At 38.8% G+C, this 16,023-nt stretch overlaps 1 protein-coding gene across 5 annotated transcripts in view; it reads left to right on the top strand.

Moving 5' to 3' along the window:
* RAB3GAP2 (RAB3 GTPase activating non-catalytic protein subunit 2) overlaps window positions 1-16,023 on the top strand; it is an 82,297-nt gene that overhangs the window by 33,043 nt on the left and 33,231 nt on the right. For all 5 annotated transcript variants that reach the window (XM_032801342.2, XM_032801332.2, XM_075064337.1 and 2 more), the window contains exons 5-18: window positions 444-491; window positions 639-714; window positions 881-982; window positions 3,191-3,290; window positions 5,627-5,725; window positions 6,646-6,794; window positions 8,062-8,141; window positions 8,246-8,335; window positions 9,289-9,428; window positions 11,398-11,614; window positions 12,343-12,486; window positions 12,890-12,972; window positions 14,241-14,305; window positions 14,687-14,777. In XM_032801342.2, coding sequence (XP_032657233.1) covers window positions 444-491; window positions 639-714; window positions 881-982; window positions 3,191-3,290; window positions 5,627-5,725; window positions 6,646-6,794; window positions 8,062-8,141; window positions 8,246-8,335; window positions 9,289-9,428; window positions 11,398-11,614; window positions 12,343-12,486; window positions 12,890-12,972; window positions 14,241-14,305; window positions 14,687-14,777 — 1,484 coding nt within the window. The remainder of the gene's footprint in view (window positions 1-443; window positions 492-638; window positions 715-880; window positions 983-3,190; window positions 3,291-5,626; window positions 5,726-6,645; window positions 6,795-8,061; window positions 8,142-8,245; window positions 8,336-9,288; window positions 9,429-11,397; window positions 11,615-12,342; window positions 12,487-12,889; window positions 12,973-14,240; window positions 14,306-14,686; window positions 14,778-16,023) is intronic.

Genomic DNA, 16,023 nt, shown 5'->3' with positions numbered 1-16,023 from the left:
TACATTTCTAATATTTTTTTTCCCCAGGCATTGTTGTTCTATCTGCAACAATAGTATGTTAATCTTAAAAATCTTTATGTGGAGTGCTATATAGCATAAATAATACATATTTTTGAAAAAAAAACCCAGAAATTTAGGATTTTTTTCTTCAGGATTTTGAATAAAAAATACAGTATATATGATTTATAAAAAGCCCCAGCAACACTCTCTCTCTTTTAACCCACAACATGAATTGTGTATAATTTTATAAATATGGTTGTACTAGTATTTTGCATAATATTTTTACCTCATTATGTAACCATTTTTGAATCTTAATAAATTTTAAAAAAATAAAATATTTTAATAAGACTGGCAAGATCTGCTGGGTCATATAGAACTATAGCAGTAGGTAATTTTAAAGTGTTTGGCATGAGATGCTTCATATTTTTATTTTCTGTTTCCAGTGAATGTGTAAGTAGTGCATTGTGCATTCCATTGGCAAGCCAAAAGAGGTAAGAATAGACTCGTTAGCAATTAAAGCTTCTGACTTTAGATAAATGCATGCTAACCCTTTTAAAGTCAAGGGAATTTGTATGTGTATATTTGAGAGCAAAATCAGTTTTTTCACTTTAGTTTGTTTTGTTTTTTTTATGGGACAGGAGCTCCACAGGCCGCCCTGATTGGACCTGCATCGTGATAGGTTTTACCTCTGGCTACGTCCGTTTCTACACTGAGGTGAGTCTTCTTTCAGCGCCATTCAGCTGCAAAGTAGTTACGTATTGCTGTAACTGGTAAACTTTTATTTCTGTAGACTATACTGCAAGCCTTTCGTAAGCAAAGGTGAATTGGTGAATAAATATTCATGTTAATTCTTTCTTTCTTTCTTTTCTCTCTTTCTTAGACTGGAGTCCTACTTCTTGCACAGCTGTTAAATGAAGATCCTGTCCTGCAGCTTAAATGCAGAACCTATGAGGTTCCAAGGCATCCTGGAGTCACAGAACAGGTGGTTAGCAGGCTATTTCAACAGTAAAATAGTATTGTTTCAGGTTGTGGCATGTTTCTTTCCTACATGAATCCACTAGTATGTGTTTAGCAGCTTTTGACAGGTGGAAGATTGCCCTGAGCAAGAGATTAGGGATATATCATTCTAGAAGAATCCTCAAACCAGCTAAATCATAAAGACATAGACAGGAACGCAGCATTTCTTTCCACTTATTTTTGAGGAGTATATTTAGCCCCAAAGCCAATTGATTAGTCTCTTTATAGTTGGTATGGCAACACCCATTTTTTCATCGTGTGTGTGTGTAGTTTACACTGCATGCATCCGATGAAGTGGGTTTTAGCCCACGGAAGCTTATGTCCAAATAAATTTGTAGTCTCTAAGATGCACATTCTTTTTATTGAATTACTATATCATTCATGTAAAAGAGAGCTTCATTTGTTGCCTGGGTTTTCCTTTTATGTGTGCCAAATATAGTAGTAGTATGTTTGTGGATTTTCAAGGAGAATATGCAGCTTGGCAGTTTTCAAGAATTGCACAGTGCTCCAGCAGATGACTTAATATTCTTTTATCTCTCAATAAGATTACTCTGACAGCTGAAAGATACAAAATACCTCCAAGGCAAAAAGTTGACTATTTTGAAGGTAGTCATAGGAATCTGCATTTTATTAGGCCATTTCCTGTACAGGGATTCTTGTAGAACATTGTTCAATTTTGTGGAAGAGCCCACCATTCTGCACTCTTTTCTGAATTCGAGTTCGGCATGCAAAAAACTAGGCAGTATTAGAAAGCTTGTTATCTATCTTTATACAAGCGTTCATCTATGATGACAATTTAGCATGACGTGGACCCAATTTTGAATGATGGAAGTTTTAACAAGACATCTAAATCTTGCAGATGGACATTTGGGTGTATAAAAATGCCAATTTAGACCCCAATCCATATGTAGAATTTGGGCCACAAATCCTTTGATATTTGCACCCTAGATAAACCCATACCAAGGCAACCTTTACAAGTTGCAACAACTTGTATGTTCTCTCCTTAAACTGTTAAAATATAAATAGATGAGAGGCATGAAGTTCCATGAAAGCAGACAACATGTAGACAGTAAATACAGAATTGAATCTGTATTTGAATAATAGTTAATGGTATACTGAGATGTTGGATAGTTCTTTAAACTGCTTTTCTTTGTCTCTGCGTGATATTCCATTGTGTGGAGTCTGTTAGTGTCAAGATTTTTTCCCTCACTTTGAACTTTGGAGTAAAAATGTGGGGGACCTGCATGGACCCTTCTAAGCTTAATTCCTAGCTTAGGTCTGGTACGCTGCCACCAGCCAGAAGTCTGTGTCTGGCACACTTCTGTTCCCCCAAAACCTTCCCTGGGGAACCCAAGACCCCAACCCCTTGGGTCTTAAAACAAGGAGAAATTAACCATCCCCCTCCTTTCCCCCCAGACTCTCCTCTCCCTGGGTTGCCTTGGGAAGCTTCACACTGATCCAAACTCCTTGGATCTTAAAACAAGGAGGAATTAACCATCCCCCCTCTTCTTTCCCCCCCACCAATCCCTGGTGAGTTTAGACTCAATCCCTTGAATTCTAAAACAAGGAAAAATCAATCAGGTTTTAAAAGAGAAAGCTTTAAATTAAAGAAAGAAAAGATAAAATTATCCTCTGTAAAATCAGGATGAAAATGCTTACAGGATACTCAGATTCATATAGATTCAAAAAGTTACAGCAAACAGAGGTAAAAATCCTTCCAGCAAAAAGACACATTTACCAGTTGAGAAAACAAACATAAGACTAATCCGCCTTGCCTGCTATTACTTACTATTTGGAAACATGAAAGACTGATTCAGAAAGATTGGAGAACCTGGAATGATGTCCCGTTCGTCTCAGTGCCAAGAGCGAACAACAAACAAAACAAACAGCACAAACAAAGACTTCCCTTCACCAAGATTTGAAAGTATCTTGTCCCCCTATTGGTCCTCTGGTCAGGTGTCAGCCAGGTTCACCGAGCTTCTTAACCCTTTACAGGTAAAGGAGACATTAACTCTTAACTATCTGTTTATGACCGTTAGAAACTAACTGTTCAGACAAAACACTCGTTACCTTGCATTATTTACAAAGCTTTCCTTCAGAGAGCAGAAGAGCTAAGTTGATGTGATGACGATGAAAGTGATTTGTCTCCTTTACCTCATTGTTTTTAATAAAGAATGAAGAACTGAGTATCCTGTATCCAGCAGCCGTTGTGACTATTGATGGTTTCAGCCTCTTTCAGTCCCTTCGTGCTTGTCGTAATCAGGTAGCAAGAGGTATGTCTCTGAGAGAAGCTGTCTATTGCTGTGACTACAGTAGTTCTTGTACAGGCAGTCCTTGACTTTAGGACGTTTGACGAACGGCACTTACGATGTTTCTGAATTGATAACCTAATTTGACTTACGACAATTGGTTTCAACTTTACGATACTCTGTCCTGCAATGGAGTGGATTGTGGTTCTGAGTTACGTTTTGACTTATGACACAATTAGTTCCTGAAAATTGCGTCATAAGTCCAAAGACTGCCTGTACTTACAGAAGTCTGTCTGTTACATTTGTATGTTAATACAAAATCATTTAAAATTCATATTAATTGTATCAGACTGGAGTAGAAGCCAATATGGTTTGTCAGTTTTATACAGGTTATAGTTATGCGAAGGAAAATATTTCTGAGAAATACACTTCCTCAGAACACAGCTTGCTTGAGGATGTTGACTGGAGAAGATTTGACTTTCTAGTACACAGCCATCTTAGATGCACCGTATCAATGTCTAGAGGGGTCAGCACAGTGATCACGTAGTGATTTTTGTTTTAGTTGAGTATTCTTCCTTTTAGGAAAGGTTTTGAGAGGTGTTGACATCATAACAGTGATTCTGCTGTGGGCAGATGCTCTTCATACTTTAATGGTTGATATCCTTACACTTTAAGATATGAAAAACCCTGAAGGCTGTTTTAGCTCTTTCTGTGAAGGAAAAATGCTTATTCATTTCAATCTTTTTGACAACCTGCCATGCTGCTTACCTTGATTTCTTGTATTATTAATTCTTGGGATGCTGGCTAATCCAGGTGTGCTGCACCTTGGGAACTGGTCAGTTTCCTGGGGTTAGGGGAGAGCCATCAAATAATGGAGTGCTGCATGGAGGGAGGGTTTCTCACTGCTGAGAGATGAACTTAATCAAAAGCTTGCACTGAGTCCTGATTTTGCCTCTTACTGTGCTTCAACTCTGTTGCCTGTTCTCAGTCTCTGCCTTGCACCAGGAACCAGTGATAGGGAATGGACACATTGCTAAGCCAAGAGTAGAGAGGAACCATAATGGAGCTGCCAGCATGGGAGCATCAGGAATTATGGGGCCAACAACACTGTTAGGTTAAGGCTGGGACTGTGCTAGGAGAGGGCTGGTTCCTCTGGGGCTCAGAAGAGGAGAGTATTTCCATGCAGGGCAAGGAAGAGTGAAGGCTCCCATCCATTCAGCTAAGAACCAAGAGAGTCATTGAACAAGGTCAGGTGCCAATTCAGGCAGTCGCCCTAATGGCCCCACAGACACCCCTTGAGACCTTTGTGCAGAAATACACTAAGGACTAGGGTTCCTTTTTATACTGTGTGCCACCAGCTAAGGCAGAGACACTAATTCTAGCTGTAGTCTCTTCCTGCCACCAAAGCTCATAGCCTTTCTGTTACTGTCTGAGAAATTATCACTGTTCACAAATGAGAGCAATTAGATCTAGCCACACTTTAATGCTTGCAATAAAAGCACTCCAGTATCTTTCACATGCTAATCTCTTACATATGCGTTGTCCTAAGTTTGCAGACAGGTTGAGATGAGAACATTGCTAGCAACTCAAGTATAACTAAAGCATACTGTCACATATCCTGTGAATGTGGATCTTTGTAGGACCTGCTTACTTATGTTATGCACGAGACTATCTCCCATAATGACACTCACTACCAGGAGAAGGACCAACATTGTTCTGGAACTGATACAGAAACCATTTATTAAACCATAAATAACTGATAAGATAAACAAATTATCTCCATTAATTTATTTTGGACTTTACAAATACAACTGGATATTGTGAATGAAATTTTGCCCAGCTAAATTTTAAGTGTCTTAATTTCAGCAAAATGGAAAAAATGTTCATATTCTAATTTTGTGCAGCATATCCTTAAATGGGAAGGAGGGGTAGCTCAGTGGTTTAAGCATTGGCCTGCTAAACCCAGGGTTGTGAGTTCAATCCTTGAGGGGGCCACTTAGGGATCTGGGGCAAAAATCAGTGCTTGGTCCTGCTAGTGAAGGCAGCAGGCTGGACTCAATGACCCTTCGGGGTCCCTTCCAGTTCTAGGAGATAGGTATATCTCCATTATTTAAATTTAAATTAAAAAAAATCTGACAATGCTTCTATGAAAACCTATCGGTAAAGTTATTGTATGTAATGTCTTATTAATCACAATACTAAATGATTTTCCACTGGCATTTCTCTTAGTGTTCACTCTGTTGTTACTGACGATATAAAGCATTGTAGCACGAGCTGACATGACACAATATTGAAGTTTAAGAAATCTAATGAACTAATAGCTTTTTACTTATGTCTCAATTTTTATAACAAATTGGAAGCCGCAGCATCGGGCAATGAGAACATACAACCCCCACCATTAGCCTATAAGAAGTGGGGTTTGCAAGATGTGGACACCATAGTTGACCATGCCAGTGTGGGTAAGCATTACCATTTATCTTCAAACATTCAACTGGACGAAACCTCTTTTGTCAGTGCTGTAAGACTAATGGATTACCGTGCATGTTGGAGTACTGATCTATGGTAACATTTGGATGGAAACACATAGGGCTTAGCTGAAGAAGATTAAAGAATGAGCTTAAGAGTATCAGAAGGCTTTGATTCCCCCATTAGAAGGGATGAGGAAATAGTGGGTGTGTATGGTCTCTGTTCTTCCTTTCTCTTTTGAAAGGGGGCAGCCTAATACTGAGTCTGAGTGAGACTGGGTCAGACTCAGTGTCCTCCTGTGTGGTGAATTAAAGGACTGTCTGGCAAGAAGGATAAAAACCAGTGCAGACCTTGCCTGCAGCAGAGGGAGCAGGACACTTAAAGGTTCAGATGACTTATTTCTGGAGGTAATACAGCAGGCCTCTATTCTCTTTCCACACTATGACTTTGGGGATATGAGGATGTTTGCTTGTCTCCAGGCCTCCATCACAGACAGGCAGATAGTTGAGGGAGACAGACCAGGCCCCCTCTACTTGCCTTTGGAGAAAGGAAGGAGAGAGATGGGCTCTCAAAAAATAAAAATGGAAACCTTTAAAATTAAAACAAATCACAAGGAGGTTTTTTTTGTTGCATCTACTGGGTTTGTTTGAAATAAAAATGGTCACTTGATTCCAAATCTTGGTATGTGGCTTCCTTATTAAAATGTATAATCCGTTTTAGATATCCAATAATACAGCTATATATAGTGTGTAAGAAACCAGATGTGAATGAAGTCGGAGCTTGTGTCTTTCTAGAGTTATGACTGTTCAGCCAAGGATGCATGAGTAGACTTGGAATTCAAGAGTCTGAAATACCCATTTATATTGAGTTTACATGATTTTTAAGTATTTTTTTTGTTTTTTTTCCAATTTAGGTATCATGACTCTGTCTCCTTTTGATCAAATGAAGACTGCCTCCAATATAGGTGGTTATAATGCAGCTATAAAGAATAGTCCACCTACTATGTCTCAGTACATTACTGTAGGCTCCAATCCTTTCACTGGTTTCTTTTATGCCTTGGAGGTATGTATGTATTATGAAATAGGCATGATAAAAGAATCAGTTTGTCCCAAGTAACAGATGAGAGAATTAATATTCTTTTTCATATTTTTTTTAAAAAAGGCTATTTTTGAAGAATGCTTCATTTACATTCTAAACATTCCTAGTTTGTGCAGGTTTCTTTCCTTCAGTCTTCAGAATTTACCTATAATTAGGAAAAATCCCTTTGGGTTGGAATGGTTTCTTTGTGAAATGTGCTCCAGGTTCCTGCCATCCAAGACCTCTTAACTTTTAAAAAATCTTAAATAAAAAAATTTAATACAGAAATTTTTTTTTAATATTAGTTTTGTTAGTTGAGACTTTGTCTTCCACTAACTACTCTTTCATGGTTAAGGAAATTAACTTAAAAATAGATCACATGTCATAATCCAATTTTCACATTCTTTTGGATTCTGGAGGTACTTGGCCTTTGACCCTGTTATATCAAGGCACTGGGAGTGTTGTGTAGCCTGATGTCCTCTTGCCCCAGTTTGTTTTTTACTTTATTTGTAGCCATTGTAGTAGAGAATTAAAATTATTTTGCTTGCCATGACCCTTTCACAAAATATTTATGTATTCTTTATGTATTAGTAAAAAAAGTCTGGCTATATTTATGTTCCTGTTTATCATCTGTATATTTGAACCATACAAGACAGAGTGTAATCTCATTATCTAGATCAACAAGGTAGCAAAACCAGAGCAATATCAGAATGTTGAGCAGCTATGTTTTTGAAAAACATTTGTGAGAAAATGTACTTATTTAGGTGTCAATAAGGAACCCAACACCATAGAACCAGCTTGTTCTCCATGAAGCATCATAGACTGTAGTTTTTAACCTTTACTATAGAATCTCTGGACACCATATACTACTAGGTGTCCAGAGATTCTCAGTGGGCTTCTGAAACAGCAAGTTGGGACTTGGAGGTGTGCAATGACATCCTTTTAGGGGCATTGAATTGAGATCTTGCTGAACCTCTAGCTTCTTTCCTAGTACTGGGCCTATATAGCTGAGATCATCTGTAGTTTTTCTATCTGACTGAGAAACCATCACATGCTTGTATTGAAAATTAATGTGGATGATGTCAAATTTGGCAACATTTCTTTCAAGACTTTGGCTGCAGTGCATTTTTTTTTTCATTGTTGGAGTTAGTGTTTAGCATGTTTCAGCACTTTAGCTCTCATTATGAGGTGGTAAGAGACATTAAGGAATTATCTTGTTGCTTTTTAAGAATGCTTTTGTTTTTTCCTTCAGGGTAGCACGCAGCCATTGTTGTCTCACGTTGCATTAGCAGTCGCTAGTAAACTGACTTCAGCATTCTTTAATGCTGCCAGGTAATGAAATGCAAAATGAAGTGTGGTTTTGATTTAGTTTTTAACTTGCATATCTTAAGTTGTGCAGTCATTGGCATTCTGATGATCATTTTTTCTGTTGCAAGTGGCTGGCTTGGTTGGAAGAGTAAACATGAAGAAGAGGCTGTCCAAAAGCAGAAACCAAAAGTTGAACCTGCTACCCCTTTAGCTGTGAGGCAAGTTTGACACCTACTCCTCAATTGCTCCGAAGCCCTGTTCCTTGATTGTCTTGAATAGTTTTTGAAAGTGGTAATCTTGTGCTGGGATTTTTTTAAATGTGAGTTTGGTTTCAGTTGATTTAGTTTATAAATGGAATTAATTTAATGATCTCTACTTAACTCTCAGCATGCATTTGTTCACCTCCTCCCTTTTCCCGCGCCCCCCCCCCCAAAAAAAAAAAGGAGAAAAACAAACACTTGCCTAGTTTAGCAGCAGGAGAATCACTGTTGAGTAGGTTAAGTACTGGAACAGGAGGCCTAAAGTTTGCAATTCAGGTGACTCAACAGAGCTGTATGAGCAATCTTGTAAATACTCTCACGGTACAAAATGCTTTGCATGCAAGGATGTAAAAGTTCCTTACAATAACTGACAGGCATTATTCTCATTTTACTGTTAGGGAAACTGGAGCACAGAGAGATGTGACTTGCCTAGTGGTTCAGAAAAAGACAGCAACAAACTGAAAAATTAAATCCAGTTGTCCTGATTCCTAGCCCCTGCTCTAAACACTAGGACCATGCTGTGTCTCCAGGTATGCCTGGCTCTTGTCAGCAATAGGAAAGAATCAACAAGATCACCTGTTGCAGAGACTCCTTGCATGCCAAGGCACTAGGGACATTAAACATATTTAGCCTGCTCTCAGAACTTTTACGGGACATTTCATGATATATCAGTTTATAATATGATTATAGTGAAACTTTCATAAAGTTGCAAAGTCTCAAAGTAAATAAAAGCACAAAATTTTATAATAGCAAAATGCTCCTTCTGTTTTTGTTAACAAAAACAAATCACCCACCCTTTTTGACATCCTAGAAAAAAGTATTTCTCTAATCCTGCAAAAGGTACTGTTCATAATTCTAAGGTAATTAATGTAGTATCTTTTGATATTCATTAACTGAGTGTTTGATTTCAGGTTTGGACTTCCAGATTCGCGACGCCACGGTGAAAGCGTATGTCTGTCTCCATGTAACATGTTGGCAGCAGTAACTGATGACTTTGGAAGAGTTCTTTTACTGGATGTTACACGAGGACTTGCCATTCGCATGTGGAAAGGTAGATGTTGGAATTATTGAATATATCAATAAAAAAATTAGTTTTCTTGGAAATGGTGTGGCTGTTTATGTTCAATTTGGCTTAGAATCCTGAGTATTTTGGCCTTTATCATGGCACTTATTGTTCTGATCTCTGACTGATTTAATATAAATTCAAGGGTGGCAGAGTTATAGAACCAGACCGTAAAATATTATTGGTGGCATCTACAGTAAAGGTTTAATCAACAACCTCAGACACTGAGTTGTATTGCCTGAATTTCCATTTCTAGACCTTACCACAGCATGCAGCAGCTGATCCAGTTGTTCTCTTGAAGAGTTTTGAGCTCATTTATTCAAGATTTGTGCAGCTCCAGTTTCTTCTTTGCCTCAGTTGAGAGATCAAGCAGCAGCATTTGGTTCCTCTACCTTATGCGCCACAAAAAGGATGAGAAAATCACTAGGAAGGACAGACAGTTCCACATACTTACTGCTTTGTTGCTTCAGTTAGTGTCTCTTGCAGGCTGTTCCAAGCAATCAGTCTCATCTCCCTGCCCCAGCTGTTCTGTGAGAAAGAGGAGATGCAGATGTTGCCATCTCCAAGACTCCAACAGCATCACAACCAATATTACAACTCCTGGATAGGACTTGTAGAAGAACATTTTTTGTGTACACGCACGCACACCTCTCTCTCTCCCCTTTTATGCCCATCCATGTCACTTCTCCCTCTCCCACTCAAGGTTACTTTAGCCCAGAGATACTGGCTTTCCTGAATCAAGTCTAGAGGGAAAGCATAGTGGAGTGTCATTTCTCTCTAGACAGTGATTGTAATTGGCTCAATGCTGTGGAGAGGTATAAGAAGGGAAACCAAAACAGGAGTCAGTCAGGAACGACAAAAATCAAATTTGCAAGCAAACATTTTCATATTCTTTTTGATGCACTGAGCACAAGTACATGCGCTATATTCAGGGAACTCCACTAGAACTTGGGGTGAGGTGGGGTGAAGGAACCTTTATTTCCACAGTCCCCCCCAGGCTGCTTAGCCTCTCTATTTCAGCAACCGTAACATAATGGTTGCAGTCTCCTTGTATCTCCTGTGCATTCCTTTCCTCAGTAGTTTGGGTTTATCTGGTGCTTCTCATTAGTTCAGATATACATATTCACTATTTTTCTCTTCTGTGTTACTGATCTTTCCATGTTACCTTTAACACCTTTCCATGATCAAGTTTTTGGTTTGGTTTTGTTTGTGTATTTTACTGTCTTTATTTTTTTCACTTGAATAAGCATTTACTAAACAAACAGTTTGGTCTGCCAGGTTTCTCAGCATTTACAGCAAGTTGCTTAAACCTGTTTATTAATAAAGGGTGATGTGAGCCTCACGTGCTCGCGCTCTCGCTCTCTCTTCCCCCCCCCCCAAGTCCTTTTGTTGTAAACTGCTAACAAATGTTTAACAACTGAATGTTTTGCGTACATTTTCTATTGAGACAAGCAGATGGTAAGGAGATAGTCAACTGAAATCATACTTTACTTTTCTCTTCTCTTATTCCACAAACACTTCAGAAAACTTACAATTAAATTATACTTCAGTTTCAAAACTTGTTTTATGTGCTAATTGTAATGTGGCTTGGGAGGGTTTGTTGACGTCACTTGTGTGTGTTAAATCCCACATACAATCCTGGTGACTTGATCACGTTTACACTGTCTGGGAAGACATCCCATTTTCTGTGTCAGCAGAGCTTGGTTGGGGGGGGAAAAAAGAAATTGGTCCAATCAATGTGTTAGAGAAGTAAATGGGAGTAACTATATGCTGTATGTTGGGAAAGGGCATTTATATTACTGTTAAATAGCATTTAGGTGGTCACAAGACAAATTTTTGGGAGGGTACAATAGCCTTCCACCCAACACTTATATAAACTCTGTTCCAGAGCAGGTAGTTTTCAATTGTGTGTGTTTTGTATAAACTAGTTGACTAATTCTTGTCCTTTCTTACAAAGGATATCGTGATGCACAGATTGGTTGGATTCAGACTGTAGAAGACCTTCATGAAAGAGAAGCTGAAAAGATGGATTTTTCTCCTTTTGGAAGTACTCGAAGTCCAAGTAGAGTGGCTCAATTTCTTGTGATCTATGCTCCAAGAAGAGGAATCCTGGAAGTGTGGAGCACTCAACAAGGACCCCGAGTTGGTGCCTTCAATGTGGGGAAACACTGTAGGTAAGAAATGCTTAGCAAAGGGGTCGGCACCTTTCAGAAGTGGTGTGCCGAGTCTTCATTTATTCACTCTTATTTAAGGTTTCCTGCGCCAGTAATACATTTTAACGTTTTTAGAAGGTCTCTTTCTATAAGTTTATAATATATTAACTATTGTTGTATGTAAATTAAATAAGGTTTTAAAAATGTTTTAAGAAGCTTCATTTAAAATTAAATTAAAAAGCAGAGCCCCTCAGACTGGTGGCCAGGACCCGGGCAGTGTGAGTGCCACTGAAAATCAGCTCGCGTGTCGCCTTCGGCACCCGTGCCATAGGTTGTTTACCCTTGGGTTAGCATCTTGACATGTTGACAAGTACACTGTGCTAGTGGGGTAAATAAGTGTGTAATAGACATTTTCCTGCCTCTCAGACAGTCTTATTCCAATGCCCAAAATGACGAGTGCTAGTAGACTGGTTTTGAATTGCTGACTATGCCTCTGATACCTGTTTGAATGCAGTGCAGAGTGCTGTTGTTTATGAACGAAGATGTTTCCTTTTCCCTCTCCACTGCTAACCCCCCAACTAATCTTTGCTGGCATTAGATTTGCTGGCATCAGCTAATTAGATGTTCTGATGTTTTTAATTAGTTGTGCTGGGCCCTAGTTGCGTGAAATTCTTGCTTGTGTCTTATACAAAAATGCATTTTGGTAATTTCAGTGTTCATTGTCATGGCCATATCTATGTGTGTTTCAGGTTGCTGTATCCTGGCTATAAAATAATGGGTTTAAACAATATGACTAGTCAAGGTTGGCAGTCTCAGACTTACCAGATCTGTCTTGTTGATCCAGTGTCTGGAAGCATAAAAACTGTTCATGTACCTTTCCATTTAGCACTAAGGTAAGGTTAGCTGCATTTTATATAATAATCTACCTTAACTGTCTCTTCTTAACGGAAGTCTTTTGATAAGTGTTTTTAGTTCCAGAGGGCCAGAATTTGCAATTTTTTTCCCATGCTGAGTAGTGCATTACTCCAAGAGTAGTCTCTCGCACTTGTGTGGAGTAAGGTGTACTCAGTGTGAGTAATGATGGCGGAATCTGACCCTTGAAAAATGAAATATGATTATTTTATATGACTTGAGTTTTAGAATAACTAGTAACTGTTCTAATTTCATGTCAGTGACAAAAAAATGCTTTCACCAATGATGTAATTCAAAGATAACAAACATAAAGTTTGCAGACAGAACTTTTTCACTGAATATTTCAGTGTGTGTTTATATGAGATATTTAAAAATCTTTTTCAGTGATAAAAAGAGTGAACGAGCAAAAGATATGCATCTAGTGAAGAAGTTAAGTGCTTTACTCAAAGCAAAAACCTCAAATCTGGGTAAGTTTCTCCTAAATGTTTATTTCTTCATGTCTTACCTACTGAATCACACAATATGCACCCTGTATTCCTAGTGTATGTGTATATCATACATTAACATGTGTAGAATTTTCCACCTTAATGTTCGATAGGTGTAAATGAATTTGTTTGCATATTGAAAAGAGACCTGCAAACTTACTATTCAAATTTATGTTAAAATCAGGTTAGAACTGTGCTGAGTGTTTAAAAAAAACTAGATTAAGAAGAGCGTTCCGTTCATGTTAATTTTTTTTATACCGGTCTGCAAAGTCTAGATAAGTCTCAAATTATCTGCCATGTAGTCTGCTGGGGATGTTGTATTCACTATTGAACTCCACTGCTGTCTGATCATGGGGTGCAAATAATCCTTGTTTGTTTGTTTGTTTGTTTTTTAAACCATGTTCAATACAGTTATGAATTTCTTAATCCTATTTTACCAAGAACAAAAAACCCAGCAATGTTGGAGATGTGCTGTATCTGGGGAGTGTTGTGGGGCAGGCAATACTTTCTCTTGAAGGGTTCAGTAGTGTATGCGATGTGAGCAGCAGCAGCTGACTAGCTCAGTGGATCTGGATTGACTCGGGTAGCCTAGTATGACAAGGTTCAGTTGTATTAAAAGTGAGGTTCTCCCGCAGGGTAGAGTAAAATTAGTTTGGAAGGCTTCTAGTGCATGCTGTCATGAATTATGCCATGATTTTTGCAAATAGTCTGTATATTTTTAAAAGGTTCCTTGGGTGAAATCCACTCTTGTACAAAGAGCCAGCACAAGCCCAGTTCACACTCAAGTCCTAACTGAGGTCTATTTTGAGTGCTTAAATGGTGCATAGCATCCATGCTTGCCATCTGCATGGGGTAGGAGGGATTTCACCTTTTGAGCATAGACACCCTTGTTTCTATATGTAATTTTTTTCTTACAAAAGAGGCAAATCTGGAATAATACATGCCTCTCAGTTCTGAGAGACAAGGTGGTTGAGGTAATATCTGTTGTTGGACCAACTGCTGTTACTTCTGATATTACCTCACCCACCTTGTGGGTCTCGTCCTGGGACCAACACAGCTACAACTACAACGTTGCAAATAGTGGGTGTGAGTTTTTTCCAAGTTAATGGTGGCATTTAGTCCAGTCATGTCAAACCAAACAATTAAAATGTAAATAAGTGTACATCTTCAGTGTGGGCAGAATGACCTGCTTTTAAGCATATTTTCCGTGTTGAAAATATGAATTAATGACTTGATCATCTTTGTTGCAGACATGGTTGAAGCTGAAGCAAAGGAATTAATTCTTGATATTAAATACCCTGCTACAAAAAAACAGGTGAATATTGAGAGAGGGAGTTTCAATCTCGGAAAGAATGTCATGTGATCAGACTTGGGTATAAAGCCTTTATCTTTCCCAATTTTCGTAACAATTCTGTCCATGGTTTCTCATTGACAAAGCTTAAGTTCTTGCTTTACAGAATTGCTTATTTTATCTTTTCTATAACATAGTACACAGAAGTCTTGTTGATTTGTGACTTCACTACAGGATCCATTTGTGCTGTAAGGGGTAAAAACTTTACAGTGCAAATGTGTGTAGTGGAAATAGTAACTAAAAAATACTCCGACTTGTATTGTTATGGGGTTCCTTAAACGTTTCGACAGTAATATGAAGCAAAAGGAATGGAAATACTTCATTTTGTTACATTTCTGCTCACAGGCTTTGGAAAGCATATTGGCAAGTGAACGTGTTCCACTCTCCGCTCTCTCAAACATCACTCAGACATTGATGGACACCTTAAAAAACCAGGGTAAGTGGAAGGTGATTTTGTAATTATGCAGACCACAATCTATCCCTGGTGTGGCTTGAAGCGAGACTACTGCTATGAGGCCAGGAGAATATCTGTCATGGGTATTCAGTGCTTCATCAAGCTTGGTCTGTTTGGCTTTTCTGCCAGATAGAGTAAGAAGTTCCTTTTGTAGAGTTTTTTTTTTTTTTCCCCTGCCTGCATCAGCTTGCTAGTGAGCACCCCCTCCAGCACTTGCCATGTATCTGTAATGCAAGAATTACTTCAGTATATTTTTGAAATCTGTGATAGGTTGAATGAGTCCATGCATTATGTATATTTTGTGAATGCAAGAAACATAAACTGCTTTCATATAAATGCAAATATAGATTAACACACACACACACCCATCCATAGATATATTCTGTCCTATATGTTTACATACATTGACTTGCAAATTATTCTGTCATATCTTTCAGCATCTTCACCAAGGTTCTATTTTGTATATATTAGTAAAATAAACTGGGCTCAATTCCTACTCCTTCCACCCTGCAGTAATCCTGTTATATAGGACAGGAGCCTCCACAAAGTTCCACCTTATAGAGTTCCCTCTTCAGTTTTCCCCCTTTAGGAGGGAAATTAGGGTCTGGCTCCTTTAACCCTTCAAATTTTTGGATTCACTGAAGGCACTGAACCAGAGGTTTTGTGCCACTGATATGGTTGTAGATCTACCTGCTGCTTTCTTTCTGCTCCTTGTTGGCAGCATGGCTTCACTGGTTTTGCATGTCTAGGTCTTTCTAAACGAGGGGCTGTATCCACAGCTTCCCTTAAGGATAGGTTTCTCAGGCCAAAGAAGTGCATTTGTTCAAAATTCTGACAGATGGAGGAGGGTGAAATAACCCAACATAATTCCTCCCTTGAAACTATTGAAATGCTTCTTGCATTTTGGATTCCATTGTTTTGGGGGGCATGACGAGGTCTTAAGGGATGGAGCAAGAGAAAAGTCTGTCTCTGTGAAATCACCTTCAGACGCATAGTGAACTTTCCAGCATAAGATAACGTTCATCTTGTTGTTGTTTTGCGTGGACTCCATTTCACACTGTGAGGAGGAGCAGCTGAGCCCTTGGCAGTGTAGTTCAGAGCAGATGTATTACTGCAGGAGGTGCACAGAGGTCCTGAGTAAACAGAATTTGCCTGTGGATCCCAGAATGCTTGTGGGTTGGGAGGGCCTGTCCCTGGCCACTTATGTAGTGAGGGATCCATCCATCCA

The sequence above is a fragment of the Chelonoidis abingdonii genome, chromosome 3 (assembly GCF_003597395.2).
Source record: "Chelonoidis abingdonii isolate Lonesome George chromosome 3, CheloAbing_2.0, whole genome shotgun sequence".
Lineage (NCBI taxonomy): Eukaryota > Metazoa > Chordata > Testudines > Testudinidae > Chelonoidis > Chelonoidis abingdonii.
The sequence above is the reverse complement of the archived record's forward strand: the minus strand, read 5'-3'. Positions and strand labels throughout refer to the sequence as shown.